Consider the following 23087-nt stretch of genomic DNA (forward strand, 5'->3'; position numbering starts at 1 on the left):
GCACGGCACACACCCCACGGTGCTGATGCACGGCACACACCCCACGGTGCTGATGCACGGCACACACCCCACGGTGCTGATGCACGGCACACACCCCACGGTGCTGATGCACGGCACACACCCCACGGTGCTGATGCACGGCACACACCCCACGGTGCTGATGCACGGCACACACCCCACGGTGCTGATGCACGGCACACACCCCACGGTGCTGATGCACGGCACACACCCCACGGTGCTGATGCACGGCACACACCCCACGGTGCTGATGCACGGCACACACCCCACGGTGCTGATGCACGGCACACACCCCACGGTGCTGATGCGATAAGACCCGTATTTCAGTATATTTCTAGACAATAGACCAGCGTCACGTAGATAGATCGGGCGGCGTTATGTAAATCACCCAGATGTATCCAGATAACACGGCACCCACCGGCGGCCGGTGGGGGAGGGAGGTGCAGATATCCATGTACCATACAAAGAGCTGCATAGGCAGGCCAGGCAAACCTCATTAGTCAGACACGCCAGGTTAGAAGGAGGCGGCACGTTTATACCGAGTGCCTATACAGCCCTTTGTATAGTACACACGGCTTTAGCGTGTAATGGGGGCACGCCATCATTTTTACTTTGATTATAGGTGTGTCATCCCACGCCATAGCTCCATGTCAATATCCTATCTATATCCCCCTCTCCCCAGCAATATCCATCTATATCCCCCTCTCCCCAGCAATATCCATCTCCATCCCCCCCCATGTCAATATCCCATCTATATCCCCCTCTCCCCAGCAATATCCATCTATATCCCCCCCTCCCCAGCAATATCCATCTATATCCCCCTCTCCCCAGCAATATCCATCTCTCCCCCATGTCAATATCCCATCTATATCCCCCTCTCCCCAGCAATATCCATCTATATCCCCCTCTCCCCAGCAATAACCATCTATATCCCCCTCTCCCCAGCAATATCCCATCTATATCCCCCTCTCCCCAGCAATATCCATCTCCCCCCCCATGTCAATATCCCATCTATATCCCCCTCTCCCCAGCAATATCCATCTCCCCCCCCCATGTCAATATCCCATCTATATCCCCCTCTCCCCAGCAATATCCCATCTATATCCCCCTCTCCCAGCAATATCCATCTCCCCCCCCATGTCAATATCCCATCTATATCCCCCTCTCCCCAGCAATATCCCATCTATATCCCCCTCTCCCCAGCAATATCCATCTCCCCCCCCATGTCAATATCCCATCTATATCCCCCTCTCCCCAGCAATATCCATCTCCCCCCCCATGTCAATATCCCATCTATATCCCCCTCTCCCCAGCAATATCCATCTCTCCCCCATGTCAATATCCATCTATATCCCCCTCTCCCCAGCAATATCCATCTCTCCCCCATGTCAATAACCCATCTATATCCCTCTCCCCAGCAATATCCATCTCTCCCCCATGTCAATATCCCATCTATATCCCCCTCTCCCAGCAATATCCATCTCCATCCCCCCCCCATGTCAATATCCCATCTATATCCCCCTCTCCCCAGCAATATCCATCTCCATCCCCCCCCCCATGTCAATATCCATCTATATCCCCCATGTCAATATCCCATCTATATCCCCCTCCCCAGCAATATCCATCTCCCCCCCATGTCAATATCCATCTATATCCCCCATGTCAATATCCCATCTATATCCCCCTCTCCCCAGCAATATCCATCTCCCCCCCATGTCAATATCCCATCTATATCCCCCTCTCCCCAGCAATATCCATCTCCATCTCCCCCCCATGTCAATAACCATCTATATCCCCCATGTCAATATCCCATCTATATCCCCCTCTCCCCAGCAATATCCATCTCCATCTCCCCCCCATGTCAATAACCATCTATATCCCCCCATGTCAATATCCCATCTATATCCCCCTCTCCCCAGCAATATCCATCTCTCCCCCATGTCAATATCCCATCTATATCCCCCTCTCCCCAGCAATATCCATCTCCATCTCCCCCCCATGTCAATAACCATCTATATCCCCCTCCCCAGCAATATCCATCTCCATCTCCCCCCAATGTCAATAACCATCTATATCCCCCATGTCAATATCCCATCTATATCCCCCTCTCCCCAGCAATATCCATCTCCATCTCCCCCCCATGTCAATAACCATCTATATCCCCCATGTCAATATCCCATCTATATCCCCCTCTCCCCAGCAATATCCATCTCTCCCCATGTCAATATCCTATCTATATCCCCCTCTCCCCAGCAATATCCATCTCTCCCCAGCAATATCCTATCTATATCCCCCTCCCCAGCAATATCCATCTCTCCCCCATGTCAATATCCATCTATATCCCCCTTCCCTCCCCATGTATATTTCCATCTATATCAATATCCCATCTATACCCCCTCCATGTCAATATCCCATTTATACATCCATCTTATAACCCCCATGTCAATATATCATCTATATCTTCCCCCCATGTATATATCCCATCACCCCCCCCATGTCAATATCCATCTTTATCCCCCCCAATGACAATAGCCATCTATATCTCCTCCCCATGTCAATAGCCATCTATATCTCCTCCCTATGGCAATATCCATCTATACCCCCATGTATATATCCATCTATATTTCCCATGTCAAAATCTCATCTAGATCTTTCCCCATGTGTATATCCCATCACCACCTCCCCCCATGTCAATATCCATCTCTATCTCTCCCCCCCCCCCAATGTCAATAGCCATCTATATCTCCTCCCCATGGCAATAGCCATATATATCCCCCATGTATATATCCATCTATACCCCCCATGGCAATACCCATCTCCTCCCCTTCCATTTATATATCCATCTCTATCCCCTCCCCCATCTCTATCGCCTCCCCCACATCAATATCCACCTATATCCCTCATGTCGATAGCCATCTATATCTCCCCCCCCATGTCTATATCCATCTATATCGCCTCCCCATGTATATATCCATCTAAATCCTGCCCCCCCCATGTCAATAGCCATCTAAATCCTGCCCCCCCATGTCAATATCCATCTAAATCCTGCCCCCCCATGTCAATATCCCATCTAAATCCTGCCCCCCATGTCAATATCCCATCTAAATCCTGCCCCCATGTCAATATCCATCTAAATCCTACCCCCCATGTCAATATCTATCTAAATCCTGCCCCCCATGTCAATATCAATCTAAATCCTGCCCCCCATGTCAATATCCATCTAAATCCTACCCCCCATGTCAATATCCATCTAAATCCTGCCCCCCCATGTCAATATCCATCTAAATCCTACCCCCCATGTCAATATCCATCTAAATCCTGCCCCCCATGTCAATATCAATCTAAATCCTGCCCCCCATGTCAATATCCATCTAAATCCTACCCCCCATGTCAATATCCATCTAAATCCTGCCCCCCATGTCAATATCAATCTAAATCCTGCCTCCCCATGTCAATATCCCATCTAAATCCTGCCCCCCCATGTCAATATCCCATCTAAATCCTGCCCCCCCATGTCAATATCCCATCTAAATCCTGCCCCCCATGTCAATATCCCATCTAAATCCTGCCCCCCATGTCAATATCCATCTAAATCCTGCCCCCCACCATGTCAATATCCCACCTAAATCCTGCCCCCCACCATGTCAATATCCCATCTAAATCCTGCCCCCCACCATGTCAATATCCCATCTAAATCCTGCCCCCCACCATGTCAATATCCCATCTAAATCCTGCCCCCCACCATGTCAATATCCCATCTAAATCCTGCCCCCCACCATGTCAATATCCCACCTAAATCCTGCCCCCCACCATGTCAATATCCCATCTAAATCCTGCCCCCCACCATGTCAATATCCCATCTAAATCCTGCCCCCCACCATGTCAATATCCATCTAAATCCTGCCCCCCACCATGTCAATATCCCATCTAAATCCTGCCCCCCACCATGTCAATATCCCATCTAAATCCTGCCCCCCCATGTCAATATCCCACCTAAATCCTGCCCCCCACCATGTCAATATCCCATCTAAATCCTGCCCCCCACCATGTCAATATCCCATCTAAATCCTGCCCCCACCATGTCAATATCCCATCTAAATCCTGCCCCCCACCATGTCAATATCCCATCTAAATCCTGCCCCCCATGTCAATATCCCATCTAAATCCTGCCCCCCCCATGTCAATATCCCACCTAAATCCTGCCCCCCCATGTCAATATCCCACCTAAATCCTGCCCCCCATGTCAATATCCCATCTAAATCCTGCCCCCCCCATGTCAATATCCCACCTAAATCCTGCCCCCCCCATGTCAATATCCCACCTAAATCCTGCCCCCCATGTCAATATCCATCTAAATCCTGCCCCCCCATGTCAATATCCCACCTAAATCCTGCCCCCCCATGTCAATATCCCACCTAAATCCTACCCCCCATGTCAATATCCATCTAAATCCTGCCCCCCCATGTGATCATAGCATTTTACCCAACATCCCATGTCTATATCTCTGTATAAAAATCGATATATACACACACACCTTATCAAGATAGCTATATCCCACGTACGGGGGCGATATGTACGTGTGAGAGATATACAGCGCTCCCTTCTTGATCTATACATTGCTATGTAAAAAAAGGGGGTCAGCCTGGTGGGGTCACACCCCCCCCCCCCCACCCGGGAATCAAATGTCTTTTTTGGCGCCCGTGTGCGTCACCCGACACCGCGTGTGCAGCTCAACCCCGGGCGCGGGAAGAGTCGGGGCGTGACGGGAGAGCCCGCTTCACACGCTGACACAGGGCCGGGTCACCTAAACGGCACCAAGGCGGCCCCACGACAGACAATATATCCAGCCCGCTGCGGGCCTCCCCAGAGAGAGATATAGATATATATATATATACACACAGGGAGGCAGTTATTAGGGACAGCGCGTCCCGGTGCTGTATTCTTTGTGAAGCGCAGAGTACACTTTAGGCACCGATATAAATAAATACTATACAGCGTCTGCCCAACACGCAAAGCCCAACAATGCGTCAGGAGGCAGTATACAGGGATAGAGACACAGACACATCCATCACTACTGTCTGGGAATATATATATATATATATATATATTCATTACAACATGTGCCCTGCAGACTTCTGGGAAATAAATGTGACCATGTAGCAATAGCAAGCTGGGAACATGCTACACACATGCATGACAAATGGGGGGGGGGGGGGGGTGTGTGTGTGTGTGTGTGTGTGTGTGTGTGTGTATATATATATATATATATATATATATATATATATATATTCCAATATTATATTGAGTTACCTCATTTTCAAGTATGGCCTTGGAATATATATATATATATATATATATATATATGCACATAGTATATTAGAGTGTAAGCTCTGCAGGGCAGCATCCCCATCCTGTATATTAAGAGATCCCCATCCTGTATATTAAGAGATCCCCTCCCTGTATATTAAGAGATCCCCTCCCTGTATATTAAGAGATCCCCTCCCTGTATATTACAGTGCAAGCCCCGCTCACCTTTGCCCCTATCTGGTTGCCGCATTGCCCCGCCTGCAGGTGCACGATCTCTCTCATGTCTCCGGCCTTTGTTGCTGTCCCGCTACTGCTGCTAACTTGACTCCGACTGCACCGCGATCCCGAACCTTCTGCGCGTCCACGGCACTGCGCCCGCGCCTTTATATACGGTGTGACGTCGGGTGGGCGGGGCCGGGCGGGGCGCGGTCTGACGCTCGCGGCGGCCATGTTGCTTCAGGGCAGGGTACGGCGATTGGCACGGCGGGTAGGCCATGTTGGGTGTGGGCAAAGAGAGGCGGAGGGGGGGCGGCCATTTTAGATCGAGGGACAGAGTTGCCTAGTCACTCAGTTGAGCGGCCATTTTAGTTTAGGGCGGAATGTTGAACCACCGCAGGGCGGCCATTTTAGATGAGGGTAGCTGGCGCACCCTCCCTTTGGCGTTGGCGGGCGGTACCTGCAGAGAGACGGGGCAAAGGGCAATAAGCAGGGGCAATAAAGGAACACAGCCGAGGGTGGAAACATACCATAATAGCTAGGAGAATGCAGAGGGCAGTTACTGAGGGGATATAGATACGAGGGGGCAACTGCTGAGGTAAAATAGATATGAGGGGCAGTTACTGAGGGGATGTAGATATGAGGGGGCAACTGCTGAGGTGATATAAATATGAGGGGGCAACTGCTGAGGTGATATAAATATGAGGGGGCAACTGCTGAGGTGATATAAATATGAGGGGGCAACTGCTGAGGTAAAGTAGATATGAGGGGGCAAGTGTTGAGGTGATATAAATGAGGGGCAACTGCTTAGGTGATATAAATATGAGGGGGCAATTGCTGAGGTGATATAAATATGAGGGGGGGCAATTGCTGAGGTGATATAAATATGAGGGGGGGCAACTGCGGAGGTAAAGTAGATATGAGGGGCAGTTACTGAGGTAAAATAGAAAGGTGATTCCCATCAGGGACTTCTTTACACGTGACTAAGGCCGCGCTTATAGTGCCGGCGACGCGACATCGCCCGAAAACAAATGCATTGTCGCCGCCGTGTGCGCTTATAGTAAGCGCGACAGCGACGTGGCGACGTGATTTTCGGAAGCCGGGAATATTTGATTTTTCAGGGGCTGTCGCCTCATGTGACAGCCCCTGAACCAATCAATGCCCGGGTCGCCCGCGACGCTGCCGCAAAGAGAAATACCACTTTCGCTAGCGGCGACGGGTGACATCGCGGGCACTATAGGCGCGGCCCTAGGCTAAGATTGTAGTCCGCGCTGGGGCGATGGGTGAATTCAGCTTCCAGCGATTGGGGAGGGGTGGCGGATGCAACGCCAGGATGGTTCACCGTGGTCGGCTGAACCGCTCACGTGACTCGGCGGTCGCTTCAAAATACCTTTTTTTTTTTTGTCTTTTCAAAACGTGGGCGCGCATTAGGAGCGGCCTAATAGGGATTCTGCCTGTTGTTCACGTCGCACACGTACTGTAATCTCAGCCTAAATTTGCAGTTTACACTTGAAAATGCCCATGTGGTTTATTATATGTGGGTGAAACTGCCCAAAAATTCAAAATCAGTTGACTGAATACAAGCGGGCTATTGGACCACTGGTTGGCAACAAGCAACCTCCCCTCCCCCCGCGGCCCTCAGCCTCCTCTCTCCTCAGTCCATCCTGGCCCCTTCCTCCTAACTTCCCGCCTGTAGCACAACCATGCGGGGGGCGAAACTAGAAGAGGGGCGGGAGTGAGAGTTGAGAGAGGGAAGAGGGGTGGGGGGGGGTAGGATTGGGGAGGTGTGGGGGGGGGGGCGATAGGGTTGTGTGTGTGTGTGGGGGGGGGGTGATAGGGTTGTGTGGGGGGGAGAAGGGGATGGGGGGAGGAAGAAGGGTGGGGTAGGGAAGATGGGTGTGGGGGGGGGAGAGGCTTGAGGGGGGAGGGGTGTGAGGAGGTAGAGGGGTGTAGGGGGTGGGAAAGGGGTGTGGAGTGGGTGGGAGAGGGGCGTGGGGAGGGGGAGAGATGGGTTTGGGGTGTGCATCATGTTGATCACCACTGTATTAGAAGGAAGGAGGAGATGTCACATGTGGCATGACATTTGGTGGCCCACGGTCATAACACAAGTCAATTGAGATTCCATTTGCAAAACTGTATTCCCTCAAGGAGTGAATGAGGATTTGGACCCTAATTGCTTTCTATAAATTACCGTATACAATCAGAAGGTTCTGTGGGGCTACGGCCCGGCACATCGTTTCAGAAGAGTAGAGTTCTTGGGAGGGGACGGTCGCGGTACGCGAGGCCCGAGTTTTTTACGTGCGGCGTGATGTTCCTCCCTCTCGTCTCTCAGATGTCCACCCATGCCGCATGGTGAAGGTCGTGCATGATGGGTGGATACTCTATACCGAGGCTACGGAGGTGGCTTCGATTCCACTTGTCATCATAGAGAGAATTGAGATATGATGGCTATATTTGGTCCATGTTATAGCCTGCGGAAGATGATGTCCGCATATTATAAAGATATGGTCTCCATTTACCCCCCCCTCGATATATCAGTTGATGAGTTTGAATATACATTAAGGATATATGCACCCCTCACCTGCTCAATCTTCTCTCCTGCTTCATGGATTTATATTTTAACCCTTGATAGAAATGTTCTCCCTATCATTATGTATCATGATCTCAATCCCTATACCATTTGATATTTAGGAAAAAGGATGTTTTTCTCCCTGTTTGGGTGATGGTCTCGATCTTTCTTTGAAATTAATTAAAACAATTTGACTAAACCTTTTTTTTTCTTTAATTGCCTTTCTTGAGAATATAATTTTTTCTTTATTATTCAGTCTATTATCTTTTTGTAGTTCCTTTTTTAAGTGGTGTTTTGGCTTCCCCCTCCCCAAAACTTTTTTCATTGTGTGCAAGTTCCTGCCTTGGGAATACGGTTGGTTTTAATGTTTGCCATTGTAGACGTTGAGACTTCGCAATCACTGTTTACCTGTTCTCACTAATACGCTGTGCTGTTGACATCTATAGTAATTGCAGTTAAGCAGCCAGTTTGTTATCAGCGCGTAGTATACAACAAGAGAGGGATGGGTTTGTAGTCTCCGTTGCCGGGATGCGGCTGCCATGGCGGCGTTGGTGTGATGGTGGGAGGTGCTCTTGTTGGATTGACTGGGTGGATGGTGGGAGTGGTGTCCTGTGGTCCTCTGCGTAAGAGGCGTCGCCGGTGCGATGACACCAGGAAGAGGGGGAAGGTGTTTTTGTTGGTGTTAGCTTCCCACCCTGGGTGGTATTTAACCGGCTTTTAATAGGATCAATTTGTGGGTGGCATGTGCGGAAGGGGCAGTGCCCCAAAATGTTATGCCGATCTATACCCCAAGGGTATGTTGCAATTCTGTTTGTGTTCTCTATTTTTTGCAATTGTCCAAGGATATTTGCCTTGTGGCTTTAATATTTTTCTATCTTGTACCATTGTGTACTCTATTTTCATTCTAATATATTGTGTGTTACTTCTATTGGTGTGCAGTATCTTCTTTGTTCTGGCTTCAGTTTTCTACTTAGGTGGCTTAGGGTTTTTCCACCTTGGACACCTGCACTCATTCAATTAGTATCATCGTTCAGTTATTGTAGGATGATCCTTTTTCCATTCTCTTTTTTTCCTCTTGAAGTTACTGAGGTAAAATAGATGTGAGGGGGCAATTACTGAGGTAAAATAGATGTGTGGGGCAATTACTGAGGTAAAATAGATGTGCGGGGCAATTACTGAGGTAAAATAGATGTGAGGGTCAGTTACTGAGGTAAAATAGATGTGAGGGACACTTACTGAGGTAAAATAGATGTGAGGGGCAGTTACTGAGGTAAAATAGATGTGATGGGCACTTACTGAGATAACATAGATAATATGTGGGGCAGTTCCTGAGGTAAAATACATATACAAGACAGTTATAGTAGTAATATATATATATATATATTTGTTCAGTTACCGAGGTAAAATAGTTATGAGGGGGAATTGGATATTGTGATGGAACGGGGTAGCAGGGCTAGAGAATAAAGGGTTAAGCCCATCACACGCCCTATTTTCTGTGCCTGGTGTATGACCAAGCACATCTTTCCTCCATTTTATTTGATCATCTCCTTCAACATTATAGGCCCTTTTTGGCTATGTTTCACCACTCACTCAATTCACCCATCTCCTCTCTCACTCAATTCCAACTCCTCTCTCACTCAATTCCCCCTCCTCTCTCACTCAATACGCCCTCTACTCCACTCTCACTAAATCCCCACTTCTCCACTATCAATTTCCCGCCACCTCTCTCACTCAATCCCCCCCACCTCTCTCACTCAATTCCCCCTTCTATCTCACTCAAATCCCCCCGCCCCCCCCCTTCCTCTCCTTTCACATAATCCCCCCTTATAAGAATGTTACCCTCTCACTCTCTAATTAAATTTTTAAGGCTTGGGGGGTGAAAATAGTTTTTTTTTTTTTTTAATTTAAAATGCCTGAGTATAACTTTACCCCCATAACATTCTTTCTACATTACCTAAAAGAATGGGACCCACTTTATTGCGCTCAGGTGAGTTTGCCACAGGCGTAGAGATTTGTCTTGAGAGAGCTACTCCTAATTTTGAGGGGCAAACACATACCTGACCGTTGCACCCTCACAATCGTGGATTGCTTAGCACCATTTACTCCGTCCGATTTCAAATATCACAAAGATATATTCGTTATTCTTGTGAATCAGATCAGATCCAGAATATCTTTTATATTTAGTAAAGATTATAACAATTTGAATGAAGACATGACTAGGTCACAAGATCATTCACAGAAGGTACATTTTTGGTGCACATCACAATAACAATTTTTAATTTTTTTGTGAATACATATAGTGAAAAACCAAGGTGAAAAGGTAAAAAATGATAATAAAATATTATTAAAACTAACACGTAGTGCTGATGTTACTGATTCCGACCAACTTGTATAATAACAATAGTAGATGTAACTCCACAAAACTGTGAGGTATAGGTGCTTCGATGTGCCAACCCAACTTGTACTGGGAGTCCCTATGACATTGTGACGTGGTGACGTCACATCACGTGGTGCAGCTGATTCCGCTACAGCCGGTCTATTGCATGAGTGCTTGAGCAGCGTTGTGTACCGCTAACGGAGCAGAGTCCAAGCGGCTATCAGCTAAGTATTGTGCAGAGATTTGCGGTTATTTTACGGAGTGTTTGGTTGCCAGTTGTGAACAATTCTATATATACAGCCTTTCACTAGTCATAGGGACTCCCAGTACAAGTGGACAGCGATGTTAGAGCTGTGCTGCTTGAAAGCAAGTAGCTTTCATATGATAGTTTAGTTGCTCAGGGATTCCCCTTCACTTACTGTGCATCCTCACTTCTCTGATGAGTATTTTGCTTATTTGATTGCTCTTGCGACTTTGGTATACACGGTTTGCTATGCCAATATCCTATTGTGGCACATAGAATATTCATTTGATACATGCAATGACATTTTTTTATTAATTAAATTGTATTAGTGACTTCACTGCCACTAACTGTGAGGTGTACATCTTGATTTGAGAATATCTAGCAGGAGGATATAATTGTGATTGGCACATCGAAGCACCTATACCTCACAGTTTTGTGGAGTCACATCTACTATTGTTATTATACAAGTTGGTCGGAATCAGTAACATCAGCACTACGTGTTAGTTTTAATAATATTTTATTATCATTTTTTACCTTTTCACCTTGGTTTTTCACTATATGTATTCACAAAAAAATGAAAAATTGTTATTGTGATGTGCACCAAAAATGTACCTTCTGTGAATGATCTTGTGACCTAGTCATGTCTTCATTCAAATTGTTATAGCCATTAACTACTGTACATTGGTAGCACTCATTTGTGTCATTAAATAGACACTGGAAAATAATATTATTTGAAGATTATTTAATATTTAAGAGTGAGCGGTGTGATATGTTTTGTGCTCTGTATATTTAGTAAAGACCTTCGACTAAATGGTTACCCTGTTTTCACCTTTATCTGCTACTCAAAGGGGGGCAATTCAGGAATGTAGGGTCCCCTTTGAGGATTACACCCCGGGACTCTTGTAGGTATGGGTACTGTCACAACACCTCCATAATATACACATATCATTTTAGTGGGCCATAAATGGTAACCCCAAGTTAAGCTCTGGTTGACAATTTACGGATCAAAGTTCTCATAGATAACCGCACTTTTAGACAACACATAAAACAGACAGGGGTCATTCAGGCTCAACACCAGAAATTATTTCACGTTAATAAACCAAAAACATGTATTTTTGAGATGTAACTTATAACTCAAATTAACCTTTTGTGCGCCGAAGTGGTAGAATACTGAATATAGATAGAGCCTATTATCACAAGGGGCGTTGGGACTTCTATATGAAGGGTGTCATTTGTCCTGCCCTTGGGAAGAATAGTTGTTTTGAAAGCTTGTATTGACCCCGAATATATTTGTTGAGTCTATGAGGGATGTTGGGGATTCTATATTAGGGATGTTGGGGAGTCTATATGAGGGGCGTTGGGGATTCTATATTGAGGGCATTGGGGGTCTATATGAGGGATGTTTGGGGTCTATATGAGGGTTGTTTGGATCTGTATGAGGCATGTTGGGGGTCTATTTGAGAGGAGGTGTGGGTCTGAGAAGTGGGGGGTCTGTATGAGTGTCGTTGGGGATTCTATATTAGGGGCATTGAGGGTTTATATGAGGGATGTTTGGGGGTCTGTATGAGGGGCATTGAGGGCTTATATGAGGGCTGTTTGGGGGTCTGTATGAGGCTTGTCGGGGGTTTATATGAGAGGAGTTAGGGGTTTATGAGTGGTGTTGATGGCCTTATGACGGGCATTGGGGTCTTTGAGGGGTGTTGGGGTCTATATGAGGGGCATTGAGGGTCTATATTTGGGAAGTTTGGGGTCTATATGAGGTTGTTTAGGGTCTATAAAACAAACAAATAAAAAAAGGGCGCAAAAAGAAAAACAAAATCAGTTCCAGCACAATAAAATGTATAGAAAAGGAACAAATAACAATTACAATAAAATGGGATCATATAGATCCAGTCATCCCCACATCCAAAAGGACACTTCCACAGAGGGTCGGATCCTGAAAAACCAGGACCCCACCATCTCACAGTCCCAGGTCTGATCAGGAAAGCAGTCCAGCCAGCAGTTGTTGAAAGCGGAGGATGCAGTTTAGAGTTGGCGTCCTTGTGGAGGTAAGGGGATGGCAGCTTCCGGGAGCATTGTATTGTATGTCTTTATTTATATAGCGCCATTAATGTACATGGCGCTTCACAGTAGTAATACACGTGGTAATCAAATAATTAACAGATGATATAAATAACAGATCATGGGAATAAGTGCTTTAGACATAAAAGTAACATTAAGGAAGAGGAGTCCCTGCCCCGAGGAGCTTACAGTCTAATTGGTAGGTAGGGAGAACGTACAGAGACAGGAGGAGGGAGTTCTGGTAAGTGCGTCTGCAGGGGGCCAAGCTTTATGTATCGTGTGTTCAGAATATCCACAGTGCTATTCGTATGCTTCTTTAAGCAAGTGTGTCTTAAGGTGGGTCTTAAAGGTGGGTAGAGAGGGTGCTAGTCGGGTACTGAGGGGAAGGGCATTCCAGAGGTGTGGGGCAGTCAGTGAGAAAGGTTTAAGGCGGGAGAGGGCTTTAGATACAAAGGGGGTAGAAAGAAGACATCCTTGAGAAGAACGCAAGAGTCTGGATGGTGCATAACGAGAAATTAGGGCTGAGATGTAAGGAGGGGCAGAAGAGTGTAAAGCTTTAAAAGTGAGAAGAAGAATGGGTGTCCGTCGTCACGGTATCACGTAGCTGCGTGATGACCTCACCCCTTGTTTAGGGTCTATATGAGAGGAGTTGGGGGTCTATGAGTGGTGATGGCCTTATGAGGGGTGTTGGGGTCTATATGAGGGGGTTCTAGGGTCTATTTGAATGATGGTGGGGTCTGTGAGGAGGGTTTAGGGGTGTTTATGATGGGGGGGGGGTTGGAGTCCTATTTAAAAAAAAAAAAGGAAAAAAGACCTGTTAAAAGGTGGTAACAGAAGAAAACAATTATTATTAATTATTAAATGTAGTATTTGAGGGAACTGCTGCATTAACATCAGTAATGGGTTTTGCTTAAAATTTACGTGCGCCATTTTTCATCTGCGAAATGTGGGAGGGTATGTAGCGGGCAGGGGAACGGGAGAGGACTCCTCTTGATCAAAAAGTTATTAAGGCCTCTAATTAATTACGCTCCGTGGCAATTTTCCACACTGCTAATGGGTATAAAACCCTCTGCGTGTGCGTGCATGCGTGCCCGCGTCTCGTTGCTGGGTTTTGCCAGTTTTAATTGCAACGAATGTCAGATACTGTAGCATAAATGCTTCATTCATTTGACCCTTTAAGCACTGTCACACAATTCGCAATTGTGCAAAAATGGTGTGCAATAAAAGGCGCTAAACACCCTATAAGTGCTAACTCAATCAAATATATAGTGACTTGATGTGTACAATTGTGCAAAAAATGGTGTGCAATAAAAGGCGCTAAACACCCTATATGTGTGCAATTCGCAATGTCACGATGTTTATTCTGCCGCACAATAAGAAATCTTATGCGTGTAGTGTAGGTACCTGCTAAAATGGAGTTTAGCGTGACGGCGTTGGCAGGCTGAAATCGTTTGTGTTTTTTTACTATTTGTTTAGATGCAAATTTTTATTTTTATTACTTAAATTTTTATTGAGCAGTTTTCCATACAAAATAAGAATAAACAAAACATATAACAGATAAAAAGGGGGGGGTGGGGAGGGGGAGGGGAAGCATTTGCAAAAATATAGCATTGTACACAACAATTTAGTTACCACATGTATCACTCTGTTCCGAGTATTCTAATCTATATATGGTGATATACCTGCATGGCGAAACCAGGGGGCCCAAATCTCAGAAAATCGCGAGGTAGAGCCGTTCAGATAGGCTGAGAGTTTTTCCATATAAACTATATGCCAGATTTTATTATTTATTTGGTTTAAGGATGGGGGGGCAGGTTGTTTCCAATTTTTGCCAATCGTACACCGTGTGGCATTTAGCATTTGGGCTAGTACTCTAGCTTTTTTCCGGGGGATGTTGGCTATTGGCTTGCCTAACAATATATATACTGGGTCATGTGGGACAGTGATTTCTAGGATCTTGTGTATTAAGGTGAACACTTCCGTCCATGTTTGTTGGATTTTGGGACATGACCAGAATATATGCAGAATATTCCCCACTTCACCACAACCATGCCAGCACAGTGGGGAGACCCCTGGGAGAAAAGAGTGCAGTCTGGCATGAGTCATGTACCATCTGTATATTAACTTGTAAATATTCTCTTTTAATACAACGCACAATGAATTTTTGGAGGCAGCTTCCCATATGTCTTTCCAGGTATCGAGATCTATACAGACGTTAAGATCTTTTTCCCAGGATACCATATATTTGTCGGGGGTTTGATTGCTCTTAATAGAGGATAGACTTTGATACATTCTGGAGATGATGCCCTTTGTGTGGGGCTGGTGTAAACACCAATCCTCAAACAGGGTTAAAGCATGGGGTTGGCTCGATTTATAGGCTGATTGCATATAGTTTAGATGCAATTTTAATGAGATACAGAACAAAGACGGGTAAAGCCTGTAATTAAATAATTATACAATATAATACACAGTCAAATAATATAAATACACAGCGAATGGGACATTTGGTCGTGAGTGTCTCGCCGCGACAAAGTATACGCCGGCGTTCGGCTACAGAGGGATCCGCAGCCGCTTAAGGGGGGTTTAAGGATAGGGGTTTTAGGGTAAAGGGTTAGGTTTTTAGGGTAGGGGGTTAGGTTTCTAGTGTAGGGGATTAGGGTAAAGGGTTAGATTTTTAGGGTAGGGTATTTGAGTAAAGGGTTAGGTTTTTAGGGTACGGAATTAGGTAAGGTTTTTAAGGTAAGGGGTTAAGGTTTTTAAGGTAAGGGGTTAATTTTTTTATCGTAGGGGGTAGCATGAGTATTAGGGGTTAAGATTAGGGTTTTTAGGCTAAGGGGTAAAGTTAGGGACTTACCTTGGCGGCGATGTGGCCGACAGTGAGGTGGGTAGCTAAACACCAGCGGAGATTTGGTTGCGGCAAGTCGGCCATGACCAAATGTCCTCGACTGTACAAGCATGCATATCGAGAAATGATGGTGGGATCCAACATTCGAGGCCAGCCACTAGTAATGAAATGTAGTATGGATATCAGGTAAACAAAGGAAAGACAGCAGATAGGACTAAAACAGATACAGAAGGGGGGAGGGGGTTGAGTGTGTGTGTGTGGGGGGGGGGCTTAATCACCTCCTAGTCGTTGATTCCATTTTGTGTAGGTCTATCCACCATATCTTCGCAACGTCCTCTATCATAATAGAGGTGATGTTTTCCAGCCGGGAGAGAGACTATACCAGAGCCAAGTCTACACCCAGGTCCTGTCTGCCCTCGGAATTTAACCACGGTTCCCATACCTGCGCATATTTATGGCATTTCTCCCTTAAGAAGGCTGTACGTTTTTCCATTACTGAAACGTGCCTGATCCTACATTTAAAACTACTCACGGATGGGGCTTCCTTTTTATTCCTTGGTATTGCGATACAGCACGTTGCTGAAGATAAATGATGGGTTCCGAGCTTCAAATGGTGTTTAGGTATATTCAGTATCCATTTACCCAATAAAGCGATAAATGGATCTGGTCTTATATTTACATTTAAATTCGGGTGAGAATTTATTAACCGAAATATCTGTTTCCAGGATGTTACCATCACAGGGCATGACCACCAGATGTGCGTTAGGCACCCATTTTAGCCACATCCTCTGAAGCATGTAGGGGAGTGGGACTTGTCTATGGCGTACAATCGGACCGGAGTCACGTACCATCTTAAGAGCAGCTTGTACGAATTGTCTTTGATCGTCATATAAATTGAACTTTTAGCGGCTGGCTCACATATATCTTGCCAGTCATCGTCCTCTAAGTGTTCTCCCAGCTCTTCCTCCCATTTGATGATATAGCCTTGTTTCCCATTCCCCCCTGCACATAGTACAATGCGGTAGATACTAGAAAGCGAGATCTTATTTAAATATCGATCATTAAACATTTTAAACCCCCGTTGAAGAGGGGGGGGGGGATCATGATTTAAATAGTATTGCATAATGACATGCTTTAATTGTAAGTATCTAAATATTTTTGAAGAGGTTAGTTTTTTCTTCACTTGTAAATCGGGGAATGTTTTTATGGCAGCAATTGATACCATATATGTAATTCTTTTAATGCCCCCTTTTCTCCACACCTGGAAGGCTCCCTTGGGACCCCCGGTTAAACTTTCAGATGATCAAGGTGTGGGGTCCTGTCCAATTGTTAAATTGTATGCTTGTACTTACATTTTAGACAGTCCCATAGGGCTAGAGAATGCCTAATCACTGAGTGAGATGACGCCCCCCCGGGGGTCTATCTGTTTTGATGATCCACCGGGGAGAGAGTATATTTGCTGGGCTGGACTGAGACTTCTCTATATACCCATCTCCTCGACTCTCTCCTGGAATTCCATAAAATAACCTGTCCGAGTTGAGATGCATAATACCGTATTTCCTCGATTCTAAGACGCACCTTTTCCCCCCATTTGCACATGGCTGAAATAGGGATGCGTCTTAGAATCGATGGCGTCTTAGAATCGAGGAAATAGGGTAGTATTTCATCAAGTCGGTGCATAACCAACCTATTTTTCCTGGGTTGTCTTCCACCCCATATAAATCTAGCAATGTGGGATTGGAGGTCTCTTACATCTTCTGGTTAAAACTGGAATTGGTAGTGTACCAAGTTCTCCAGGACTTGAAATTAGTTGGAGAGAGATGTCAAGGGTTTTGAAATAGTTAGGAATACATTGTCCGCAAATAGCGATACTTTGTATTCTTTTTTCTCTACATCATTCCCGATATGTCCTTGTTCAATCTGATATTAGCCGTCCGAGGCTCAATAGACAGAGCGAACAATAGAGGTGACAGGGGACACCCTTGTCTGGTGCCATTCATTATGTGAACTGCCTCAGAAAGTAGACCTGCACATCGTACCCTGGCTGAGAGAGAATCGTACAAACAGCGAACCATCTTTTAGAAATCTTCCTGAGAAACCCATGGTCCCTAGGACGGAGAAAAGGAAGCTCCAGTCCAGTCTATCGATGGCCTTCTCAGTGTCCAATGACAGCAACAGGACTGGAGTACCATCAGTGTTAATCCTGTGGGTAAGGTCAGCTATTCGACCCACATAATCCAAAGCATGTCTGGTAGTGATAAAGCTCACCAGGTCATGATGGAACCAGTAATGACATAAACTCATTTAAATTTTTAGCTAGTACTTTTGAGAATAGTTTGATGTCCATATTTATAAGGGAGATGGGGTGGTAGCTCGCACAATTCGCTAGATCCTCCCCCTTCTTGAGAATAAGCATTAAGTTCGCCGATGACATGGTAGCTAGAATCGGAGTATCATCCAGGAATTTACTAAAAAGAATCAGCAAATCTGTGAGAATGCTAGAGAATTTGTTATAATATTGGTTGGAGAAACCCTCTGCACCTGGGGATTTTACATGTTTGAGTTTCATGATCACCGTCGCTTCACAAGAGATAGGTTGATAAGTTTCGCCATCTGTTTGGGCTTTAATTACGTGAGATAGCAGGACTTTAAGAAAGTGGCTAACCTAAGATTAGGCTATATATTAGGCCTTATTCCCTCTCTCATAATATTTCTGGGATGTTAATCTCATGGCCTTTTCCACCTAGTTTGTTAAGCATAAATTTAGCTCGCCTCTAATTATGATAGTCTTAGCTAGATTCTCCTCTGATGGGTTCTGTTTGTGTCTATGTTCTAGGGTAGATACAGTAGTTCCACAGAAAGTTCTTCGATCTTCCTAAGTCTCGTTCTCTTTCTATGAGAGGCCAGCTTAATTATCGTCCCTCCGATTACAGCTTTGTGAGCCTCCCAAACCACCGGGCAGGGCACTTTACATGCACTATTAATTTTGGAAAAGTTTTTGATCTCCTGTCCCACTTGTCCCATAACGTCAGAGATGCTGAGTATAGATTCAGTTAATCTGCATCGACAAATCATTCTGGGAGCCGCTACATTTAGAATGGAGACCTGGGAGCGGGGGAATAAAATATGTAGTCTCGTTCTATGGGGTGAAGTATTCTCCATATGTCTACTACTTGTAACTCTGTTAGCATTTTGGAGAAGGTTTTGAATTCTTTTGTGGTTGACTTCATCACCGCAGCTCCAAGGGTCCTAGATCTACCTCGTTTCGAGTTGAGTACCTGATTAAAATGCCCCTCTCCCCATAATAATGTACCCCCTTGCGAGCTTCCTTGATGCTATCAAACATTTTCTCAAAGAAGAGCATCTTAGCAGAATTGGGAGCGTATACATTTATTAGGGTCACCTGAACCCCACCAAGCATACCAACCAGGACAATAAAGCACCCTTCTTTATCTGTTTTCATTGTGTCTACCTGAAAGGATGTATTATTATTAATTAGGACTGCAACACCCCTTTTTTTAATGGTGGCCGGTGAGAGGTAGAACTGTGAGTATTGCTTGTTAAAGAAGGTAGGTTGAGATCTTTTAAAGAAATTAGTTTCCTGTAGCAATATTATGTCTGCCGCTTCTCTTTTGTAGTTGGAGAATGCTAACCTGCGCTTGTTAGGGCTTTTGAGGCCTTTTACATTATGGGACATTATTTTAAGGGCTGTCACAGACACGGTAGTTGTTATTTACAGTGATATTCAGTTTGACACAAGGCAGTACCCAGGCACACCCATCTTTATAGCACTGCAGGAGACCAATGGTTGTGATCATAGTGGAACATGAGTGGAAGGTAAGATGTAACTGACAAAACAGCATATTAACAAAACATACATAATACATTAAAGAAAACAAAAGTACCTGAGCCTGTAAAGGGTCCCAGGCAAGCATGATCCATGTCTTTTATTATTATCGACATGGGTCAAGACAAAAACCAGTACGTTATGTACCATACAGTGTTTCACTTTCGGATCCAGGGAAACCAATACTCTGATCAACGTACTTGATAACTTGTGAACTTATAAACTTTACCTCCCCCTCACCCACCATGCCCTTAAGGCTTTAGTGCTATATTTATATATGAGGGGTGGAAGTGTAGCAGAGATCTGTCGGCTCCATTTGGAGGGGCAATTTATTTCTGTAGGGGGCCCACCGCATGTGCCCAAAATGTAATATGGGACAGTTGAACGATCTAGGCCTTTTAGTGGAGTGTCTGTTCCTTCCCCTGTAACATAGGCATTCACCTGTTATTCAGGGACAAGCCAATGGAGGTGTACGGGGGGAGGTAGGGCAAGGGGGACGCAGGGACAAAATGGGGTTGTCTAACTTCAATTGTCCATCTCCAACTCTTTGTGTGGAATTCTTGAGCTACGGGCTTTAGACAGAACCTTGTTAAACACATGCTTAGCCTTAAGATGGAGCAGCTTTCGCATTGTGGTAGAACTTCTGACTGTGTCCAAGCATCTATGGACCATCAAGGTACCGGTGTGTGTGTTTTTTATAGAGAACAGTCATGCTCTTACTTAACCTCCAGCGACAGGCACCTAAAGTCCAGCAGAAAGTTCATGATCACCTAGCGGGGATGAAAGTACCTCAGGGGCCTGTTTGGAGCACCTCTGAAGACGCTCCTAGATCTGGTGATTCAACCCCTGTAGCCTGAGGGGATCTATCTCTGTTGCTGCTGGTCCTTATTTGGACCAACTGGACCATCTCATTCCCACCCTACTTGGTCCTCCTGTCTCTCATAGAGCTCTGCGATCTCTGTTCTTTCAAGGATGTTATGTCCTTTGTCGTAGCATCTTGGAGTTCACCGAGCTCCATCACCTGGGTCTCGAGGACGTCTGCCCTTTCTTCCAGACGGATTAGATCTCCTCTTATCTCCTTAACTGCTTTTTGGACCTCCAGCTGGAAAGCCGATTTTCAGTCTAGTATATAGATCCTCAATGTCTTGTTTTGTAGAAAATGGTGGGCCTTGATCCACCTTGATTTCTGATTCAGATCCGCTGCATGCTGAGGCGCCATCTCGGACAGCATTTGCCGACAGGTCATTTTCTGAAAAAGTCCAGAAACTCCTCTATTGGTATTTCTCCTGGTTTTTTTTGGTAGCATAATTGCAGGCTATCGGGGTTCATTATGTGGGACTTGGAGTTATATTCTGGTCCATTTTGTTTTTAATCGCTGAAAACTTGTGTGTTGCCACCCTGAATCCGAGCTACAGATTAATGCGTCCATCTTGATGCACCCCTTACATAATTTTTCGCTCAAAAGATGCAACTAAATTCTTATTGTTGTTTATTTGCCAACATATTCCTCTGCGCTTTACAATGGCGGTACAGAGATTTGATAATGACATAAACAGAGTTACATACAAATAAGGACAAACATGCGCAAACAGATACCGAGAGGTAATGAGGGCCCTGCTTGCGAGCGCTTACCAGCTAGAGGGAATGAGCGACAATGTTGAAACAAGAAGGCAAAGTGGCTGCTCATTGTAGGCTGACTCCTTTTGTTCTAAAAAGAGTTAGGATCGAAATGTAGAATTTCCCGAATAAATTGCAAGCCAATTTGGGAGGAGCGCAGGATTTGTGTACCTACTTAAATCCTGTTTATGTCTCGGAAGGGGGTAGTATCATCAGGAGGCGTCACTAAGAGATTTGTGATGGGATTTGAATAATAAAAACACTGCCAGCATTCCTGAGAAATTGGTACGTTGCCTGCAAACCCCTAACAGGAAACCAACCTCCCCCTTCACACATAATCCGTTTATTTTAAAATGTGTGTCTTTAAAGCAGCAATCACAGCCATTTTTAATAATATAATAGTGATTTTTTCATATTGATTCTGCCACAGAATTAGAATTGGGGAGTTTTCCCGAAGCTGAAACCACGCTCCTCTATTAGCTGCGGGGCCCCATCCGATTCCCGAGATTCTTACCACTTCAGTTGCCAGTGTACTTCCTGAATACTAAAGATAGCCATTGCAGTCGACCAATAGGAAGCATCGGAGTGATGACGTGGCAGCATCCTATTGATCTGCGGGACCAAGGTTGATTTACCGACCATTTTTATTTCCTGAATGGGAGAGAGGACAAAGACAAGTTAAAAAGCAAGTGGAGGAGAGGGTGTCCCCGGGAGCTAAAGATGGTATGGTGCTGGGGATCCAGGGGACCCCCTCGGTTCTAAGTCTGTGAAAAGAAATGGGGGATTGCTGATTTGAAGAGTCATGGGATTATGTATCAAAGTCTCCCTGCAAAACAGGCGCAAATAAATAGCAAACTATTTATTAAAGAAAAAAAGAACTTTATTCATTTTAATGGGGATTTCTCTTTGATAAACCTGGTGCTATTTTTTGCACTACGTTTTTTTTGGGTCCGAAACTGTCCCTGATGATCCGCATTCAGGTGGTCACCCTCAAACAAGGTTAAAACCACAAAGCTCCATTAAATCCGGGCTGATATCGTGAGATTACCTAAAACAGAAGCGGATGTTTTATTTACTGATGTTTAATGAATATCCGCAAAGCTAATTAGAGGCAACAACAACGGCCAACATACATCATATTAGAACAGGCTTAACCTCACGTTATTGTAGCGTAACATCCCATCGTCTTCCAATAACGAGACACTCGGCCAGTTTTGACACGATTTCTGTCCAGGCCCCAAAATAGGTGACAGGGTGAATAAACATCACCAGCCCTATGCCTGGCAGACATATGTTTAGGTCTGCAGTGCAGCAGTGACCGGGTTGACATTCAGCTGGGAAGCTCTTGTCAATTAGTCTGGTCCCAGCTGCCTCATCAAGGAGCATTAAAAACCCCAGACTGCACACACATGCAGCCTGTCTGAACCAGTGAGACACTGACATACTGAGGGAGAACTACTGCTAAGGTCTGTCTTCACTATGCTATTCTGATGTACTGTTACGCTGGAATCTGAACAGCCGTTGTTGGAAAATGGGCAGAGCCCCGCTCAGGACTTATTTTCTGTTTGTTCTACATGCTGAAAAGAAGCTGTTTTGTTTTTGTGTGCCATATTTTTAAGGCTCAATAAATAAGCCTTTTTAAGAAACCCACGAGTGGTTGCATGTACCCTGCAACAATGTCTTTAGCTGAATTTCAGAGAGTGATATTTTGCTGTCAGTATACAGGAAATATGCCGTCTGCAAGAGACCAGACTGAGTTGCAAAAGAGACATCACCGTCTACAGAAACGAATGAATTTTGGGGCCTAGATAAAAGCTGGGTGGAATGCTGGGGACATTTAAAAGAAGATGTTAAATATTTTCTAAAAACAACGGCAAAGGCAACATAGCGTTCCCGAACTACGGGGTATCTTATTTGTAAAGCAAAATAATACCATGTTTCTCAGATATCCGTAAAGAATGTGATGCTGTCCTGCGCTCTGGGGAA

General features: G+C 45.2%; 1 protein-coding gene across 3 annotated transcripts in view; it reads left to right on the forward strand.

Moving 5' to 3' along the window:
- Positions 1 to 6117: 6117 nt before the first annotated feature.
- LOC142470828 (complement C3-like) overlaps positions 6118 to 23087 on the forward strand; it is a 108714-nt gene continuing 91744 nt past the window's right edge. The window contains exon 1 of one of the 3 annotated variants that reach the window (XM_075577599.1): positions 6118 to 6139. Coding sequence is in view for 2 of the 3 variants with exons in the window: in XM_075577596.1 (XP_075433711.1) it covers positions 10020 to 10097 (78 nt within the window). In the remaining variant the exon portion in view is untranslated. Of the gene's footprint in view, positions 6140 to 7579; positions 10098 to 12463; positions 12780 to 23087 lie in introns of those variants that run through there. The other 2 variants (XM_075577596.1, XM_075577597.1) reach the window with 2 other exon arrangements.

This window comes from Ascaphus truei, chromosome 20 (genome assembly GCF_040206685.1).
Source record: "Ascaphus truei isolate aAscTru1 chromosome 20, aAscTru1.hap1, whole genome shotgun sequence".
Lineage (NCBI taxonomy): Eukaryota > Metazoa > Chordata > Amphibia > Anura > Ascaphidae > Ascaphus > Ascaphus truei.